The sequence below is a fragment of the Rhynchophorus ferrugineus genome, unplaced genomic scaffold (assembly GCF_030347505.1).
Source record: "Rhynchophorus ferrugineus isolate W39M unplaced genomic scaffold, kcgeb_rfMv2 rfM3, whole genome shotgun sequence".
Classification (NCBI taxonomy): Eukaryota; Metazoa; Arthropoda; class Insecta; order Coleoptera; family Curculionidae; genus Rhynchophorus; species Rhynchophorus ferrugineus.
This window is the reverse complement of record NW_027472582.1, coordinates 64,310,173-64,333,044: the sequence shown is the minus strand read 5'-3', so window position 1 is coordinate 64,333,044 and position 22,872 is coordinate 64,310,173. Positions and strand designations below refer to the sequence as shown.

Here is a 22,872-nt window from a genome sequence, read left to right as displayed (position 1 = left end):
CTCTGTTGAAATATGACCAGTTTTTCCGAAGAAACAGGCCACCAATTTCTTTGAAGTGCTTCGAGCACAAACGAATTTTTTTGAATCTGGTTCATCTTGGAACACTCATACAGTCAACTATCTTTCGAGCTCATACGAATATATGTATGATTCGTCACCTGTCACGATTTTATAAACGTCTTTCGAAGCATCGCGTTTGAATTTCTTAAGCATTTCTTTGCACCAATCGAACCTTTTTTTGACCGATTGTCAAACTGTGTGGAATCCAATGCGAATATAACTTTCGCACAGCTAAGTGTTCATGTAAAATCGCATATATGCTGATGGAACTAATGCTTAAGGATGCCTCAATCTCACAATAGGTGACATGACGATCTTGCTCAACCATTTCGCACACAGTATCGATGTTTTCTGGCACGACAACCGATTTTGGACGACCTTCACGAAACTCGTCGGATAGCGAACTACGACCACGATTGAATTCAGTAAACCAGGGATACATGGTGGTTTTTGATGGAGCTTGATTGCCAAAAGACAAATTAAGTTGATTGGTGCACTCTTGTGATAATCCACGTCGAAAATAGTAAAAAAATCATCGCACGAAAATGTTTCAGTTCCATTTTTTGTCGAGACGAAACATTCAACTAAATATAAAATAAGCAAATAGCATCAGTGTGATAAAATGTTCTGAGTACGTCATCGTCAAAAATGTAAAACTTTACAATGGAACCGTCAGATGGACTCACATGACAACAGTGTTGCCAATTCCCGAAATATAAATAGTGACCCTCGTATAGTGGAATATAAAATACGTGTAGTAGACTGGCCAAATAGGGTTTTTGTTTATTTTTATTGTGTTATTACAACGATTATTATGTCCACATATTATTTTAATTTTTTTTGTGATGAAAATCTAAGTTTGATTATTTGTTAATGTTTAGTCGTCAAGTCGGTTTAATCTTTTTGTTAAAAATATTTTATTTTTCCTTTTAGTGTTAGATATTTAGTCAATAAATTACGCAGTGAACGAAAAACAATACACAACAAAACAACAGTAAAGTTCCTAATAAGGCTTTCAATTAAAAACTAAATATGCGACTTAACTCATAGCCCTTATATGAGGGAATCTCTTTAAAAGTAGTCCTCTACAGGGAGGATAATTAGCCGCAAAAGATCTTAAAGTTTTTATATCGAGATTTCAATCCGAATTAAGAAAACCAAATCGTTATAAAGTTAAATTTAGTGCTAATCGCGTACGAGCCCGACAACAGAAAATTGGATAATTTTAGTATTAAGCTAATTAAATAACAAGCAAGAATTCGCTTAGAATACTCGCTCTGCACGCTATAATGATTCCAATATATTACGGAATAATATATTAGATTTTAAAATAATGCGGAGGATGCTTCGTCCATTTGTACTTGACTTAAAGTACTATTTATGTAAGATTTTCTCTGTTTGCAGAATGAAATAAGCTTTGGTATTATAAATTTCTGTTTTTATCATCAGTGGAATAAAATCATGTAATTCTAAAATAGTTATCGGTAACCAAACAAAACTTTGCAGTTTTTTATTAAAAAATTAAGTAGAAATTATTTTTTTTCAAAGAAAACTTCAGAATGGTTAATATCCCAATAAATATATAATTCTTACATTAAAACAGCAAATGCACAAGTATAACAAATAAATGGCGCTAAACTAGCATTTTATTGCATTCGCCGCTATTTCAGTTGGTACTAACCTTAATATTTCAAGATATTCTAATAATAAGTTGTGAGTTATTGTGTTAAGAGTGACACTACTTTTGTTGTCTTCAAATTAACGGATAAAAAATAATTTCGTGTTTTAATTTTGCACTGCTTCTTTGTGGGCAAAAAACCGTTCAAGCGAAGTAATGGCTTGAAAATTGTTAAAAGGACTCCGCTCCATCAGAATCAACAATAAAACGAACAAATCAGAAGCAACTTCAAACGTGGCCGTAGAGACACCGATGATGCAGAACGCAGTGAACGTCTAAATGAGATGCTAATCCCAAAAACAACAATAAAATACACTTAATCGTTTTTAATGATTGAAAGTTGAAGTCGCACGAGTTAGCTAACAAAAAAAAACTAAGCAAAGATATCAAACGAACGTGTTGGTTTTATATTCCATGCGAATTGGACTATGAAAAAGGTCAGTTTAAAGTTGGTCGTTGACGACCAAAAACAAGAACCTCTTATGATTCTGAGCTGTTTTTGCCCATATTTAAACGTAACAAATCGGAATTTTCGCGTGGATATAAGACAATAGATGAAACATGGATCCATCACTTTACTCCGGAATCAAAACGATCGTCATCTGAGTGGACAGCAACTGGTGACCGGCCTATTTTGAGGCAGAAGATAAATCGTTCTACAATAGTGGTATTGAAATGTTAGAGCGGCGCTGGAATGATTGTGTTGCTCTTAATGGAGATTACATTGATGAATAAAGCCAATTTTGAACAAAAAAGCGTTTTCTTTGTTATGCCCGGGATTTTTCAACCCATTTGTTCTATTCCCAATTTCAGTTTGTAAAATTGCTTTTAAACTATGAGCGTAGTTTTCTTTCTCATTTTACTAGTTAGCATTACTCTAGTTAAAAAAGACAGAATGAAGTATGATACGTCCGAACATGTAATATGTCTGCAAAATTATTCAAATCATTAATGATAATAATCACTGAGAATATCAATGGAAGATAATGGAAGCTCCCTCATGCCAGTAAAATGCGTTAGAGAGGCAAGTATATTACTAAATATAAAGTTGATGCAGTTTTATTGGAAATATTTTTTTAGTATCTGACCTCGATATTAGTTCTATTAGAGGTTAAATTTACAAAGTGTATAAAAATTAAGGAAGATATATTATTTCACTTATCTCTTATCTTTCACTTTCACGTATCTATACGAGAGATGGATATTTCAAAATGAAATATTGGGCCTATCCTGGCAAAACGCTATAATAAACAGCGTATAGCAAACGGTGATGTATATATATATATATACATATATATATATATATATATATATATATATATATATATATATATATATATATATATATATATATATATATATATGATAATATGAAACTTGCTGTCAAATACACCTGCCTCCCTGTACTATTTTCTTATTTTAATGAACCAAAATATTAAATTTATGGAATTTCACACATTTCGTGGCACTTTGTATATATAACAACCGATTGTTCTTAAATGTAACGAAACTAAGTTTTGTGCGTTGTATTCTGGCCGAAAACTCGAGACGAAATTTAATTTCGGCGTAGGAAACGCCTCCTCTGGGAGGCCATTTCCCGATAACTCACCGAAATTCAGAGTGCGAAATAGGCCCAAAGTGTAACGGCGGACAACCCCAAATCCCGGCTAAAGTCCAGACATAAATTTCGATCCACTTTACGATATCATTCTAAATATGGAAGCGGGGAAGGGTCCCTTTATCCAGATCATGAGGGTGCCCACCTTCCCTCATGTCGCCTAATGAAAATAGCTGAAATATCTACTCCGGAATATTTTTTCTTTCATGGTTCCAAACCTGATATAAAACCCTCTCGAAAAAAGCCATTCCCGATGGGATATTGTAAAAGTTGGTAATTTATTTGAACATTCAAGTACAAGCAGTAAAAAGTCCTGTTATTACATTTGTTCGTGTTGCTGGATTCCAATTAATGTAGCGAGTGGGTTCAGGGAGTTAAATATTGGCCTCTTGTTTAAAATATTATATTTTTTATACTCTGGAAATATATATCAGATTAGACTGTTAAAATTGGGTTTTGTTGAGTTAATATTCCTATGTAATATATAATATGAAATGAGTATTTCCAGTTTAGGGTTAATTATATGGCTCGGTCATAAGAGGAGGTAAGACGAAATAAAATTGTGATGTTTATATGATCTGACCGTTATTTATTGATATAATAAATAAATGTGGAAAATACCAATAGATAAAAGAAGGCTGGCGGCGGTGTTACCTGGGGAGGAGGTCTAAACCAAACGACGGTCGGTTACTGAATGATCGAAATACCCTTCAATAACATCCCAGATAAACGTCTCGGGGTTGTCAGATAATCGTTATCATTGTTGGTGCTGCTAGCACCACGCCGGTGCTCAACATCTCGGATTATATTTCTAGGAATTTTGTAGACAGATATTTTGTAGTTATTCAACGATCAAAAATTCGATATGCCCCAAGGTCGCTACACCAGAAATGAAAATATAAGTGAAATGAAAATGAGTTGTAAAAGCGAGAGATACAGATACACCTTAATTTACTAGCATTTTTGAGCTGTGTATTGGTGTTATCTTATTAGAACTTTCTTTTTCCAAAACGAAACTTTTTCTTCAAATTCATTCTAAGACTTCCTCGGGTGATATTTGAGTTTCGGGCCTGAAGGACCTTCATACTACTTATGTATGGAATGTCGTTTTGGTTTTGGATTATGACGATAAATCCAGATGTCACCGACAATGATAAAAATATGTACAAAATCATTTAATACTCTTTATTTGCAGCGCCCACTGTGAACATAAATGTGTCCTTAAATTTGTCAACGTAAATTAATTTTGGTTCAATCATGCAATTTTGGTATCAAACTATCTTCTATCTATGTTCTTACAAGAGACGAAATATTAAGATTACATCGATTTTCCGCACTCTAAATTATAAAAAAACCAACTATATTTCACTCTGAAATATTATTGCAAAAGTATATAAGTATAAAAAACTGCAACGAGCAAAAAATATTTTCATTAAAAACCGTGGCAATTGCAAATTTATTAAAACAATACATACACAACAATATTTTGAAGAATTTTCAGAAGTTTGAAAAACGGACAACTTTTGCAGGCTCATTCCGTTACATGTTCGAACTTCTCTAACAGCATTCTATCTCTTTTTAAATAGAATAAAATGACAAGGATAATATTGTCTGACTGTAAAACGAATTTACAACCTTAGGCGGACTTATATTGACAGTCGTGTCACTGCTATTTGAATTGAATTGACTATAGTTTTTATGAGAAACTATTTTTATATATATTCTCACATCAGAATTGGGATTCAAGATGGTTTTTCGAGTGGTAATTATTGAAGTAAAAAATTTCAAAATAACTTTTAATTTAAAATAAATGGGTCAGACGTCCAAAATTAAGAAAGGAGGAAGATAAGAGCATGAAAAATATATTAACCAATGATTAGAATCACTGAAACTGACCAAATTCTGACCACCTGTCCAGCATTTCATTCCAAGAGTACTGTTAGAAAGTAGAAAACAGTGAATTATTATCATGAAGATGGATAATGATTTGCTGTGTTACAAACTTCTGACTTGTAAAATGGAAAAACTGTAAGTACTATCTGTTTATGTTTAAAAAAAACTCTCTGATCACACTCGTTTGAGCAAAAATAATAAGTTTTGCAATTTTAGTATAGTATTTTTTGTATTTTAGTTAGGGAAGATATTAAAATGCCTTTTTCTTTTAATCTATCGATCACAAATTACCAAATTTTAAAATTTTTAAATTCTTCAACAAACATTTGCTAACATTTTTGTTATCAAGATCAATAAATTTGATTTGGCTTTTCTAAATTGAAAAGATTGATTTTAAAAAGCTGAAAATGTTAAAGAAGCTGAAAAAGAGGGTACTATTGCTTTTCAATAATTTTTATTTGATTTTTTTATATTGACAAAAATTGGGTTGTCGATATCAATATAATAAAAGAAGTCACCACGTCATACATTTTACTTTATAATTAAGAGAAAATTCGAGGAAACGTCGATTATTTTCTAAAAGATGTATAATTTCAAATTCGGTACTGCTTTACTGTTTAAGTGATTTGTTTAAAACAAAATTATATACTTTCGAATCAGTAGTTCGTGGTAGGTAATAGTTACTTATAATATTTTTGATACAAAATCTAGCAATATATATATATATATATATATATATATATATATATATATATATATATATATATATATATATATATATACCCGTAGAAATAATCATATATTATGTTTGATAAATAGCTGATATAGCCAATGCCGACAACTTGAGAATATAGTATGAATTATTAATATATTATGTTTATGCGTCATTCACAAGAATATAATACTATACACGATATGACAAATGTTCTTTGAGAAGTTATATTTTAACATATTATCTGTCCAATGTAATAACGTCGACTTTTATAGGACATTTTTTTCTATATGTGTATGTTAGTTTACAATAATTTATCAAAAATCTCCAGTAGTAATCGGAATATAAAATAAAATGAATTATTTTACTTATATTGCAAAAATTCATCAAAGACAAAAATATTTCTATTTGAGAACAATTTGATTAATGATATAAAATTGATTTCATTGATGATATAAAGTTAATATATATAAATAATGTATAAGTACTTACCAAATATGCACATTTTAATAATTCGGTTCTGATACAATCTGCTTTAACTTCTTGTTCATAGATCCGGAAGTTTTCTATAAGTTTTCTTCCATGCTGAAACAAAGGAAAATTGTTATTAATACATGTATTCCAACACCGACGGATAACATAAAGTAATAAATACAGCATAGGTACTAAGAAAGATAATGTTTTAAATAATACTAACTTGTACAATTAGTTTCACTTAGATTTATTTGAATTATACATTTTTTTACATAATGTTAATTTGTAATATCTAATTATGTCTATTACGTAATGTTAATATCTAATATTATCACTATTATCAATTAGTATTATTCTAATATTAATTATTATTAAAAATAGTATTAATAAAATGTTTAATATATTTTGTGAAGTTCAAACCTACAATTGGCAATGCAGCAAATTTATTTATACACATGATATATAAATGTTACAATCGCAAATTTTATATATTAGACTTTTGATGTTAAATTGCGTGTTTCCTTAAACAAACGCTTTTTGCGGCATTAGAAACATCCGTTGTATGTTAACATTTTTTTCTCAAAAAAAAGCATTTTACTTTCATGGACTGGTGATATAATAGGTTTTCTGCGAAGAGCCATAAAATTCTTACGACTTTAAGCAATATAACTTTAGCGCAAGTTAATGTCTTTTTATACAGATCTGCCTGGGAACACTCGATGCGTGAAAACAGTAAAATTTATCATTTCGACTTTCCTGTAAAGTTATTTTAGAATTTGAACAAAGTAATGTGTATATTTTTCTATGATTCAGAGTCCTTTCAGCTCTTTAATGAACAGCCTGTGGAACTAATAACATCTTTCCGCATGTCCGTCAATCACCCAATAAATATCCGGTATAGGAAAAACATTTTCTTTAATAAATTCGACTTCATTCACCGATATGTGATACATTCAATTCAACGATCCTCTTAGTTTTGGTTGGCTATTTTTGCAGAGCGATATATTTTTGGAAACCTCGTAGAATTTTGTAACTGACGATCTTTTTGATTCTGATCAACACAGCGAGTTCTTAACCATTCCTTCGAAAATAACAAAAGCTGTTAAAAAACTTGATCATTTCTAATCTAACAGTTACAATTACATGAAATTCCAACATGCATCTTCTTATTGTTAGTACTCTACACAACCATATGGATTTGACAATATTTTGAATTAAAAAGCACATGGTGTATATATTACAACTAGTTATTTACTATCTAAATCATATTACCTCAGCATATTCTTAGAGCTGTTAGGACTGTTCACTGATACCTTAACTATTCTAGTTATTTTGGATGTTTGGATCATTCGTCTTAATATGCTATTTCCACATGAGCTTAACTTTTATTTGTTTCATCCAAATACTTTAGTATAGCAAGTTATTTATTTTTTGTAGATCAAATCCCGATACCTAGACTAGATAGCTTTAAATTTTATTAGCAATTTCATAGACATATATTGACAGATGTTTGTCATCTATAATGTCGTAATATTGTTACTTATATCGAGTAGGATAAATGTCCAGCAAATACGATATTTGTTGCTCCTTCACATTTCGGGATATCAGTAATTTAAAGTAAGTAAAATATTGGTTCAAGAACACTACCTTGTGGTACACCCTCATAGATTAGAAATCCTAAATCGCTTCCTAAATCTAGCTAAATATTTTTTACTAACTTGTATTCGAGAGCCTTATACCATATTTTATCAAAGGTCTGGGCTACATCTAGAAATGTAGCTAAACAGTTTTCATTTATTTTAAATATTTCCGATCAATCAATTGATAAATTGGTGTATGGAATCAGCCTGGAGAATTACTGTTGTTGATGATATTTTATCGAACGAAGATCTTAACTTAAAGCCTTTCTGATAATAAAATTTCTCTTAATTTTGCTAATAACTTCTTTCGGAGTTAATGGGTTTAGTTTCCCTTTTATTTAGATTGCATAGTATCACATCCCTCAGCACGTTGAGGTTAGGAAATATTTGCATTTGCATTGGCCGTATTCAATAAATAATTTCACTTGTGTCTAAAATATATCAATAGTGATGCTATTTATATGTCATATCGAAGGCAATTAATTATAGTGATGTGTAATTAATTATAGTGAGACTAGTAAAGAGTATCTTTTATTAAAAAAGGTTTATTTATATAAAATATTATACGTTAATATTAACACGTTAATTATTCACTATAAACAATAAATTAATAGCCATGTATTTCTTCCAGTTTTGTATAATTATTGGGATTAAGTGAAGGCAATATGAAAAACGCCTCTAAAATCATGTTATGACTATAGTAACATCAAACATATTTTAACTATGAGTTATTGCCTAACTTGGGTAGTCATTCTTAGTTTATATTCTATTGCTTTTTGTCATAACAGTTTCATACGAGCCTTGAAATTTTTACGACTACATTTAGATGTAGTAACGGCTAAGACGCCATCAAACCTCCAAGGCAAGAAGGATTTATTTTCATGATTAATTTACGAAAGGTTTAGCGTTATGATCAATTTTAAGGATATTGTTTTATATGGCGGGTTCGTAAATTATGTAGCATAGTAAACTTGTAATGTTCGATTCCCTTTTAGTTATTCAGAAGAACTATAAATTTTGCGAATAATACATTAATATGGTTTAATTAAAGATTCTCTGCGATAAACATTTATTTGAAAATTTTGTTATCTTTATTAAAGAAACTAGTCACTTATTGCTTAAAGCAGACGCTAGATTGTGATAAAAAGCTAGTAAGACGTCTGAAATAAAACAGAAAAGAGCTATTTACATTTCCGAATTTGATTTGTTTAATTCTTGGTATTTGGAAGTACTCCACTTATTTTTTTTCCTCAAAAAAGGCATTTATTGAGACAAATTCGTACAATAGCAGTAGATTTCTTCATATTACATAACAAAATTATGTATGTCGAAAATGCAATTTTGAGCACCTGTATACACTGAATAACTCAAAAGTACTAAATGAAAGTGTTACATTATGTCGGGAAATGTTAAAACCACCGAAAATATATATTTTAGGTGAAAAATATAGTTAAAAGATAAAGAGTATTTTAATACATAAATGAACTAATAAAAATACGCAGCGGTTAAAGTGAAACTAACTACATAACTTGAATAGATGGAACATATACTAAGTATAAATAAAGCCGGCTTGGTTGGCGCAGTAGTAAAGGCGACAGCGGTCCACCTACTGTTGCGATAGTCGCGGGTTCGAATCCTGCTGGGGCGTGGCCGTAAATTTATATTTGTTATTGTTTAATATTTATGATTGTGCTAGACAAGAGTGCAAAATACGACAAGGAAAATGATCCCAGTCTCGTCAGTAACCAGGCTGGGTAAGATAGGATGTCTTCTGGGATGATTTCTAACGTTGGTTACTCGCCAGTCGGTATGCTTAATGCTGAGGACCGTGGTTCGGAGCCCGCGTTAAACTATAGGTCCAATCCAGATAAACCCCTAGTTGGTAAAACGAGACTTTAAAATACAGGAAAAAAACTATAAATAGAAGAAATTAGAAATATTAACGGTGAATTTATAAACATTTTAAAGCATTAATAAATATTAAGGTGTTACGACGTTAATGCAATTAGACGTATGACATTGTGAGAGATTATATGTCATTTTATTCTTTGAACTATGTATTAACTACTTTATAGATCTAAATTTTGAAACGTTAATAGTTAATTTAATGTTACATATGAATACAATCTTTTAATATCATTTTTAAATTGTAAAAAATAAATTACCTAATTATGTTTGTTATTGTTTTAAAATACATGGTAAAATCAAATATCAATTTCAAAATTGTTTTATACATTTATTATCTGCTTTATTCTACAAATATGTATTACTTCATCTATTATCCTTATTTATGTTTATAACATAAAAGTAAAGCTCATGTACACTTATATTTCTGAAATTAGATTTAAATAACTGCAATTTAGAAAAGGTTTAGACTGTTAGTACCTGAAACTGTTTCCATATATTTTAATATACAGACATATAACAAGTCAATTGAAAAGTCCCCGGCCTACCATAGTAAAACACATTTTTTGGCAAAATTAGTTTTTTTACTCAACATAATTCCCTTCAAGGGTGATACACTGATTATAGAGACCCTCCAACTTTTCAATACGATTTTTGTAGTACGATTTGTCCTTTGCTTCCAAATAGGCCCCAGTTTCGGCGATCATCTCTTCATTCCACGAAAATTTCTTTCCAACGAGAATTCTATTGAGATCTGAGAACAAGAAATAGTCGCTGGGGGCCCGATCTGGAGAATAGGTGGGATGAGGAAGCAATTCGAAGTCCAATTCATGGATTTTTGCCATCGATTTAATTCTAGTTGCGCCATCTATGTGTCAGGCCGGGGACTTTTCATTTGACCTGTTATTCTTTAACTAATATTATATATAAAAAATATTTCTGATCCGACATTTTTAAATTATTTTCTTTGCTCTAGTATGCCAGAAATTTGAGTAACTTAATAAATGGTGGCCGAATTTCGACAACTGGACGATCACTATTTTGAAATAAATAATGTACACAAATATAAAATAATAATTAATGAAATACTTGTCAATTTCTCTAGATTCTTTAACTAATATTATATATTAAAAATATTTCTGATCCAATGCTGAATATATTGTTTTTTTTTAACTGGGCAATCACTAGTACAAAATAAATAACGTGCAACAAATAAAATAATAATTAATGAAATGCTTATCAATTTCTCTAAAAGTTGAACGTTAATGTTTTTAGGTCCTTTTTTATAGAATAATAACAGAATTAATCTAATTATTTGTTATCTGGTTGGAAGCGGAATCGGGACATCTGTTGAAATGTTTGTTCCTAGTCAGCGCCTTTTTCAATAAAAACCTATTCGACGTTGTTTGGCTTCGACGGTGGAAAATCGAAAAAATCGTCTTGGCAACAGTCGACGAACGACACGGAATTTAACCGATGTGACATCAGCCTGCCAGCTTTTCCGCTTTTCACACTGATTACTGGCCGGCTTCTTCTGGAATTCGATAAATAAATTAATGTCGTTACGCTCGTACAATTCGTCATTAGACAGCCATTTCAGTAATGAACTGAATATATTTGGCAAGCGTTTAACCCAGATTCCAAACGAAGATATTTTTTTAATTGTCGCTATGCAAGGGAAAATCTCATTTTATTTATACACATCACCCGTAATAAATGGAAAAACTTTCCACAATATAAATGTGTATTATCAGTTTTCTCTATAGTTCTTTGCACATTATAAATTTATCTTTAATTTTTTAAATATTTTAGAGTCTTCTTTTTACCAGCTAGAGTTTATTTGGACTGGACCTAATATTTAACGTGGGTACCGGTTCCCAGTATTAAGCCTGCCGACTGGCGAGTGACATACTTGGAGATCACTCCAGAAGACATCCGGGCACACCGAGCCTGGGCGTGACTGTGATAATTTTTTTGTCGGATTTTACCTCCGTGTCAACCAAAATGTCTATACTATATTATTTTACCAAAATGTCAATATCAACATTTATAACGACAGTACTAGAATTAGAATTAACGACTAGAATTAGAGATGTAACCTTTAATTATTGTCACGAATCTTTTGAAGAGTTTTGTAGACATTTGAGAACATTGTCCACCAATTCTAACACAAGTCGAATTTCATTACATCAGCATCAACCAGCATTCTGTCTCTTTTTGACTAGGGTATTTTACATTTTTAAAAACTTTTCATGACAGTATGTTCGACTTCATATATGACGTCATTAACTGTTTTATCGGAAGCACTATATATTTTTTTCTAATTAAAATTGAATTAGACTGCTTAAGCTAAAATTAAGAGTAACACTTATATATCATACAAGTTCATGTGGTTTGGTTATCTTTTAATATCCTGGCTGTTGTTCAGTAGTTGTATTGCTTCCACGTTGCTGTAGCTTAGCTGGCTTTGCTGTTTTATAGTGACAATTTCGTAGATCCATTTGATTTCGAGGTCATCCTTCAGTTCTTCGTTGGCTACAACTGACAAGCATTGGTAATTAATCGAAGAACTTTGTTTTGGCACTGTTGGATTACTGGTCGATTTGTTGTCTTAGAGCAATCCTGTATTTACACCCAAAAGGCTGAGCAGGACCTATAAACGGCACTTTTTTCCAAATACTTTCTTTTTATGGGTAAAACGGTTTTGATTTTAGATCTTCCAAGTTTTGATAATATAGCTAAAAAAATTTACTTCTAGTTTAAAAATCTAGTTTAAAATTTTGATTTTCTAAATGGTTTTGATACATGTTATTATATTTTTTACTATTCCGACATTCTATTTCAAATAATATTAAACATCCAAACATTTTCTTAAAATTTCCAACATAAAACTATTTATTATATGTAAAGTTAGTTGAAGCTAAATTTAGAATAAAAGAGCAATCATCAAGCACTATGACATACTATAAATTGTTTAAATAATTGAAGTTCTATCGGAAGTTATTTATTTATAAATAAAATTTTATGTCTTGTTGCAATGCAACTTCTTCGTCTTGATGCAATTAGGGTTTCTTAGATGAGTTTCTCACAAAATGTCACAACTGCCTTCCTAAAAACCGGCCAAAAACCTAATATCATTTAACGGTAAATATTTATGTTTATTTAAATTATATGTTTTACTACAGTTTATACCTATTACCTATTCTATCTGTAAATGAAAAACTGTGTTTTCAAACAAGCTTTTTGGCAAGTAAAAGTTGTCCAAACCAAATTGCATCTATAGATATACCCCGGTTGTCTTTTCCAAGACGTTGATTATAAACAATGATGATCGTTTTTACCATGGTTGATCTAACAAGTCAACGTTCAATAAACTTGGATTAAAATGACATTGTTGCCAAGACTCCATTTCTTTGCTTTTTATTAAAATATTTTTTAAATTAAAATTAAAGGTTTATATATATATATATATATATATATATATATATATATATATATATATATATATATATAATAAAGTTAATGACTATTCTAACAGTAATTCTCGAATGTAATGATACCTTGAAATGTCTGTTTAACGATCCTGCAATAAAATAATACAATCAGGAAATAAACTCTGAACATTTCAGCGTTAATTGAGAAGGATTTTTTTGTTCGTCGTCTTAATTGCCCTAGTTCGTCGCCTCCAACGATAAACTGAATTTCATGTTTTAGTTTTCATACTGAAACGCTCAAGTTAATTTCCTCAACTGAGAAAAGCAAATTTGCTCTGTGCTCACTGCTATTTATTTGTTGTTTAGTTTAATTTGTAATGTTGAAAACGGAGGACGCTCTTGCTTTCAAAACTTCGCGCTGGTTTATTGCAATCATTAAAGAGGGAGTGTGAACTGCCTGTGATTAAACCTTGTTATAATATTACAGTTATTAGCAAGTATTGGACGGTAATAAAAATGCTTAAGAAAATCGTCGAAATATTATAGACGATGTTGTTGCTGTGCTTTATACAGAAATTAGTAAAGCAATGAGTTACTGAAAAAGAAGTATTTAAAATAGCATATAATAGTTCTATTGGAACAATGAGATGTAAGTAACAAAATTTTAAGAATAATTTAAGAAATATGAGGATATGCTATCATTGCAGACATTATTAAATTAAAAAACTTTAAAACCTAAACAGGCGCCGAGTTTACACTGATCACTTGGTAGTATTTAAAATAAAATTGTTAATAGATAAATTGATTTAGGGAGGCAATAAGCTAAATGGTGTCTATATAGTATAATATAAGATATCTGTTGTAGATGGGTTAAATAAGTTTTTTCTTTATTTTTATTTAGCTATTACAACCAACGATTACATATGCATATTTTATTTTAAAACGTTCTTTTTTGTGCTAAAAATCTAAGTTTGATTATTTTTTACATTTTAGTGAGTTCCTTATTTATTTTTTGGAGTCGGTCCAATTTTTTTGCCAAAAATATTTTATTTTTCCCTTTCTAGTGTTAGATATTAACTCAATAAATTACGCAGTTATTACAATGGATAGCCCAACTAAAAGTATTGCCCGTATGAGGAAAAATATGAATAAATAAACAATGATTAAAATAAAGAATGTTTCAGGCTCTGGGGTCCGCTACCTAATCTAGGCGATTTGACAAATGTTCCAATCAAACTAGAACAAAATAAGTTGATGCTCTGTTGGGAATAGAATCCACGACCTCTGTGTGTGAGCTCAACGTTTTAACTATTACACCGTATACAGTTGCCTGAAATATTTTTCCATACGATAGACGATACAGACGTTCCATATGATATGGTTAGTGCTTAAAAAGCAAACTGGATGACTTTTACACGAAACTGCTTTCGATTTTTTTGTCACATCAGTTCAGCAATAACTTTATACACAAATATCTGATTATTTTAGATAAAAATATATGTAGAAACTTTGTACGTGCCTTCGAAATTTGAGTTTTCCTCGATTCCAATAGATCTCGCACATTTGGCAGTTATTCTCGTATTTCGCACAGTGCTTTCTATGACTTTGGATCATGTCTTTGGATCATCATGTAGTTTGATGTATCTTGCGTACAAAAGGTCGATATAGTCACAGAAGTCTGTGGGGATTTCGTCCACATTTCATTCGTCAGACATATATAAACCATTGTAATCTATATCTCTATATTTCTTCTTCAATTGTGTACTTCATACAATTCAGCACTTTCTTCTCCTATATTACTGATCCTAAATACGATAACTCCCATACTAAATATAATTGATTTTCTCTGAGCTTGACAATACCAGGCAATCCGTCAACTGTCAATATTTTGGTCTTTTCTTCATTAATTCTTGAATCAGCGCTATATTGATTGGGCATCAGATCGATGAAGGATTTTGTAGAATCATATTGAACATCAGGTGTGTATTTAAAAATCTTTCACATTATTTAATCCATAACTATGTTGAAAAGCAATGGTGAGACACCGCGAGATCTTCTTCGAGAAAGTTTAGTAACTTTCAAAGTCAGGGCAAATGTATATAGTGGACAGGAGAGCGCAAATCAGCTGACCTAGTGTGTACATTTTATCTAAACAATCTAGATAGGATCTAAATAGTGCTTGCTCTTCTTGATTTGTCTCCTCGCGAGCTCTTTCAAGTTTCATTTCTATGATCTTCATAATCACCTTCCTGACGATTGATACAGACTCATACCTCGATAGTTTTTACACTTTTTGTTGCCACCTTTTTACAGTATAGAAGAAAATATCATTTAGGCGCCATTTTATATTTGAGATATTTGTCAAATCTCAAAATTAGCCAGCTTTGTCACAATTTCGGAATTTTAAATAGTTTGTATCTATTGTATATTATTCAATTGGTTAGCTAGATATTGTGAATATAATTAATATTCAGAGAATAATCTTTGACTATATTCCGGCTTAATTTACTAACATGACAAGTCAATTGAAAAGCTCCCGGCCTACCATAGTAAAACACATTTTTTGACAAAATTAGTTTTTTTTATTCAACGTAATTGCCTTCATGGGTGATGGTGACCAATTCATGGATTTTTACCATCGTTTCCACTGACTTGTGACAAGGTGCATTGTCTTAGTGAAGCAGCACTTTCTTTTTGTTCAAATGAGGCCGTTTTCTTCTGATTTCGTACTTTAAACCGTCCAATAACGCTAAGTAATAGTCGCTGTTGATAGTCTTTCCTTTTTCAAGGTAGCCAATGAAAATTGTTCCACGCGCATCACAAAATACAGACGCCATAACCTTGCCAGCCGACTGTTGGGGAGGGTTCATCGTGGGCAGTCTACTTGGATGACTGTCGATTGGACATCGGAGTGAAATTGTGGAGCCATGTTTCATCAATTGTCACATATTGACGCAAAAACTCGGGTTTATTACGCTTGATAATCTTCAAACACTGCTCCGAATCATCAACTAGTCGTTATTTTTGGTCAAAAGTGAGTGCGCGCGGCACCTACCTTGCACAGAGCTTTCTCATACCCAAATATTCGTGAATGATATGATGTACACATTCAGTTGAGATCTTTATAGTGTCTGCTATTTCATTCAATTTCAATTTACGGTAATTCAAAATCATTTTGTCGATATTTTAAAAGTTGTCTGCGGTAACAACCGTCTTTTGGACTTTTGGGTTCACCGTGTTCAGTGCCCATTAAACCACGTCTAAACCTTACATACCAATCATTGATGGTTGATTTTCTTGGCGCAATATCCGGAAACTCGGCATCAAGCCAAGTTTTTGCAACAACTTTTTCTCCCTTCAAAAAGCAATATTTTGTCACCACGGGAAATACCTTTATATCCATTTTTTTAACAATAACAAAAGTTGCTTGATCAAAATTCTATAATTCACAAACTAACGATCCGACAGCTATCAAATTTATGCACGCATTTTTTTGAGGGTTAGGGATAAAAACGTATGGATTTAATTCTAGTAGCGCCATCTATGTGTCAGACCGGGGACTTTTCAATTGACCTGTTATTTTTCGAAGTAAATCTATATACACTCGTTAATATTTTGATTCTTTTGATTCCTGATTGCGTCATAATAATCCTCTTATAATTAATATTTAAAATTGATTGACTTTTTGTGATTGATATTCTATCATGAGTATCCATAATCGATTATCGACTCTGAACTATATAAGTCATAATTATCACTAGACTAATTAATTATAATTTAATATTTAAGATAGCAGACAGCCTAACGATGGGTAATCCGTTTAAGTTTTACTCAATTTTACATATTAAGAGCCGGCTTTGTTCTAGATTGATTACCGCAATCTGTTTCGTATTGTTCGGTGCGGTGGGCCTGTTCATATTCGGCAAGAGAAAGGTCTTAAGGCAAAACCGTTCGATCATTGTCCAGCCTCACCTTTTGTAAAAACGCGGATTGTATATTATTGAAGTCATAAACAAAAGAATCACCTAAATCATATTTCGGTCATGTGGTCTTATAAATCCGGCCACGTTATATATGTTTAAGTACTAATTAGTCTTTCTTCAGGTTCAGATTTTTGACAGTGGAATTACCATTTGTTCAATGTGTTTAATCGCCATATTATGCACCGTCACTAGTATAGCATTTAATACAAGCAGGATTTATTTAAATGCACTTTATTTAACTAAATGGCACGTCTTTCGTTACAGTCTACATGGATAATTGAATTGAACTACATAGGATAATAAATTCACTTATCAAAAAGGAAATATAGCTACAAGTTGAATATTGCATTTAGCTATTGCTACTGCTACTACTACTGTTCGACATTATCTTCAAAAAGTTTAATTATGTTTTTGAAACAGACAAATTTGTACCTTCCATCTCATGCAGATGAGAAGCAGTACCAGAAATATTAAGAACTAATTGTACGTATGATAAATGTCAGTTGAATTTCAAAGTTTCATGTTACATATGTTTTCATAATAAATGTAAAAATAAAAGAATATTTAATAACGTTGACTGAACGAGAGATGGTTTATATAGATTATATTTAATATCTTAGAGAATAAATATTTCACTATATTCCTACTTAAATTAATATTATTCCGACAATGAAAATATTTTCATATTTGTTAATTACATAATGTATTCTTTGTCTTCAGTTGAAAATTTAAAGAAATTTAACTCAAAATTAGCGTAAAGATATCTTCATAAAAAATTCAGCTCATGCCTTATCATTTCGCAAGGTTTCTATTCACCTAATTGAGCTCTATCTGACTAATAAAATAACAATAACAAGTGCACATTTGCGAGAAATTTTAACTTAATTACTCTTCAAAAATTGATGTTTATGTAAGGACGCCTTGGTCTAACAAATTATTTTGAAAATTAGTAATTGGAAATTTACATTGAAATTGAACTGTAGCCACAATAGAAGCTTGTTGTCGATTTCAATTAACGCTTTTGAATTGATAGTTAAGTGAAAAACGGTCGCCATAAAAGCAGAAATAGACTTCATTTTTGAGAAATTTTCTAGAATAAATAAGCTTGTCGATGGAAAGTTTGAAAATTAAAATGAAATAAACCATAATTAAGTTCAAAGTATGGTTTCTGCTTATGTATCAGAAACAAGTTCATAAAACACAGAAAATTGCTTGCCACCTAGGGTAGCGCAGAGGTCAAGACGACAGAACGGTCCTCCTATACTGCTGCGAATAATCGCGGGTTCGAATTCCGCTGTGGCATGGTTGTATATTTATGTTTGTGACTGTTTATAATAGTAATTGTCAAAAAGGCAACAGAGCAAAATCCGACAAGGAAAATGATCCCAGTCATGCCAATAACCAGACTGGGTAAGACCGGATGTTTTCCGGGATGATTTCTAAATTGTCACTCGGCAGACGGTAGGTTTAATGTGGAGGACTGTGGTTAACATTGATCAGTATTGTTCAGCCAATATAAACCCTTGTTAGTATAAAGAAGATTTTAAAATATAACAAAAAAAATTAAAATTGTTAGTATAAAAATTCATATTATTTCTTCCTCTGTCTCATTGCCTGACTGAACTGTAATATGTGTCTTTTTATCTACATGGAATTCAAATATTACAAAGAAAAAAGCAGAAAAATTGCCAACAACAAACATTTTACCTAATTTTCATAGAGTTTCTACAATTTAAAATATTTTTTTTATACTTAATTGTACTGTGGAACTGTATTTCTCTATAAAATATTATTATGAAAATTTTAAATAATGCACAATATTAGAAATTAAATCCAGTTGGAGAATTAAACAACTTGGCTCTAGTCCTGCTTCGGGATAAAGAGGAGAAGAAAATATAAAATCTACGTAAGCCCAGAAACCGTCTTCCAATTTTCCGTTACAGTGAAACTTTTCGAACGGAAAATATTTGCATCTGATTTGTATCTGAGAATTATTGGTATTTCATTTTATGTTTGTTCGGAACTTTTGAAAAAATAACTTTAACGACGTATAGTTTATTGAAAGTTGTAGATAGAATAACAGTTCTGAAGAGTTGTTAAAAAAGTTCACACACTCCCAAATTAAAAACCGAATATGTATAGTTTAAATTCGAAAAGATCATGCAAAATTATACAAGAATATTATCTATATAAAGAAATATTTATAATATTTTTCATATTTTATGAATATCCTGATGATATCTGCTAAAATCACTAATAGTAAAGTACTAAAAAAAAGGAAAATTAAAAAATTTAAAATGAGAGTTTTATGGCAAACTGGAACAGAAAAGGGAGGAATATGATTTTCACCTATTGAAACAGGTTTTTTTTTATATATTTTAAAGTCCTACAGTTTAACGTGGGCCCCGAACCACGGTCCTTAGCATTAAGCCTACCGACTGGCGAGTGACCAACTTTAGAAATCATCCTAGAAGACATCCGGTCTTACCCAGCCTGGTTACTGGCGTGACTGGTATCATTTTCATTGTCAGATTTTACACTCTTGTCTAGCACAATCACAAACATAAATTTACGACCATGTCCCAGCAGGATTCGTACCCGCGGCTATCGCAACAGTAAGAGGACCGTCCTATCGCCTTTACCACTGCGCCATCAAGCCGGCTTGTAACAGGTATTGTTAATATGAATTGCATTATATTTTATTTTATATTAGGTGCTTGCATGTATTTTGAGCAGTGATATTAATTGGTGAAAAGGCGAAGTATTAATGTAAACACCTATTTAACAATCAAACACAAATATTAAATTGCATAGTTTTGAAATTTCTCTACATAACTAATACTTGAAGTACTATTAACATTTTATGTATAAAATATTGGAACTATAGTATGATATATGCGGTTTCACTCTGCCTGAAGGGTGAAGATTTAGTGTATCGAGTGATATAACTAATCGAATAATTCTAACTATCGATTGACTAAAATTATCGAGTTAAATTATGTAATTATCACTTGATCGTTTAATAAACATAAATTTTAGAGAAGCATTAGAGTATTAAAATAAAAAAAATTAAAATCAATTACTTATTTTTAGTAAGCTTCAAAGATTGCCAAACAACGTAGAAACCGTTTTGTATATTGTTTGAAAAATTAATGGATGAAACTTGAGTTTGTCACCATGAACTTGAATCAAAATAAAAGGATAACAAATGGTATGAAAGTGATTATCACAAGGGGGTCCAGATATTGACTAAAAGATGTTATAGGTCCTAGATGAAATCTCAAATCGAAAAACATTTTTTTAGATTTTTCTGTAAAAATGGGTAAGTGGATTTAAAGATTCCTAAAATTGGCTTATTAACAATAGAAAAAGATGTTTCATTAAGATAAGATGCATAAGTGAAAATCAGTAAATTAAAGTACGAAGTGTTGCAACATTTGCCAGATTTACCTCCTTTTGACTTCTAGCTATTTTTAATTAAATACATGGGATTTTCAATGTACATGAAACTGCCGATGGGATTTAACCGTTTCGAAATAATATTTTGCCAGCCTTCCAAATGTTTACTTCAGAGATGGAATCTATAAATTAGGAGACAACTGTCACAAGTTTAGACTTAATGGAGATTAAATAAAATAATGCTGATATAGTCAAAATTCGATGACTTTAGAAAGTTAAATTAAAGTATAACAAAATTTGGATGTATAATAAAATTCCAAAAACAATGGTAAAACGATTTCTTTTTTATTCGAATAGATTTAATTTGGGATTTTTTTTTTTACTTTAGTAGGATATAATAATGTATAGAGAAAGCTATACATGGTAGAAGTTAGAGATATCATGTCAGCTGTCTCGTAAATAGCAATTTCGAGAAAAAATCGTTTAACGTTTCATTTCACTAGAACAGCTATATCTCTAAAAATAATTTGAATTGTGAAATGTCCTTTTAAGGACATATTCTTAAAGAATTAAGCTTTGGAAAAATCGATTGTTTCAAATTTCTAAACTAGAATTCCACTCAAACATTAAAGTCGTTATGATTTTTAATTTCAATGTATCGAAATTCAGATATCAGATATTATTATATAGTTTCTTTATAAAAAAAACTTAAAACCATAAAAACTTCGTGGAATTTTAATTTTCCTTATGTCAATTTTGAAAAGTTAGATGCTTGTCTAATGCGGCAAAGTTTTCTGAAAGAAAAGAAAGTTGGACCAGGCGACCGATGTAGCAAAAAGTTTATTTTATAAAGAATAAAGAAATAAATTTGACCGATTCGTAGAGACAAAATTATATGAAACTTATGTGAAAAACCCAAATCCTTTCTTGGGTTTTCCAAAACTTCCAAACTTTGATAATTGAAAACAATTTGCTTGCGATTTATGTCTTCGACCTATAGAGTTGACGGCTTAAGAAAATCGAGCTGAAGATGTGGTAGACACAAAGAAATATATGGTAGAAAAATATAAACTCATTCCTAAAGACGTATTCTAGTTTTTTTTCCATTGTGAGTGAATAGTTGCATATATTTTTCGGGTATCTAAAACCTTAACGAGAATGTTGAATGATTATACTAAATATTTATCAACATTTACTAAATAAACTGTGTGTTGGGTAAAATACGAAGTATCAATGCAAATAACTGCAAAACAAACTAACTAAACCGTTAAATTCGAAGGTTTTAATTTTTTTCGACATACCTCAAAATTGCATGAACCTCAAAATTGCATTATAAATATTCATTACAAGTGTTGTTTCATTTAAAAAAATCTATTGTTGAAGCCCACCAAAATACTTTTAGAGACTTATAGTCCCTAATGTACCAACTGTGGGTTTTAGTTTCTACCATTGAAAAGTGGTTAGAGCGAGAATCTGATGTCAATGATAAAAAACGCCGTATTAGACGAAAACCAGTCTCAAAAAATCTCACGGAATTTTCAGGCAGTTTAACAAAAGGTCACTTGATGAAGACCTATCTGAGCTTATTGTGACAGGTAATTTTTGCAGTTCGGATGGTAAGATCTTCAGCAACCAATATACTTCACAGACATAGTGACTTTTGATTATCACTTGTCCAGATACAGACAATATTACTTAACTGGCACACGGCTTCTAAATGCTGAAGAAATAAAGTTTAAGGAAAGAGAGAAAAATTCGTAGAAAATGAGGGCAAATATGTTGATTAACATTTTTGTATAAATTTCTCTCAGTAAATGGTTAAAATCCGATCAGAACACATAAAACCACCAGTTTCCACAATTCGCAACACGAACACTCCACCAATAAATTGTATAAAACATATGTAAACTATATCGTAAAACTGTCAATAACATAATCTTAAAATATTATCGAATTTTCCATCAGGTAGTCCAATCAGCTTGTAGATGATCATTTATTTGTCGTATTCTATATTTAAAAAGAATATCACCAAAATGTTACTTTCATATATATAATTCTGCTATTCAAAAGTCGAAT

General features: G+C 30.9%; 1 protein-coding gene across 2 annotated transcripts in view; it reads right to left on the bottom strand.

The window, feature by feature from the left end:
• Positions 1-22,872, bottom strand: part of LOC143192959 (uncharacterized) — a 474,490-nt gene that overhangs the window by 252,727 nt on the left and 198,891 nt on the right. For both annotated transcript variants that reach the window (XM_076398837.1, XM_076398838.1), the window contains exon 7: positions 6,454-6,546. In XM_076398837.1, coding sequence (XP_076254952.1) covers positions 6,454-6,546 — 93 coding nt within the window. The remainder of the gene's footprint in view (positions 1-6,453; positions 6,547-22,872) is intronic.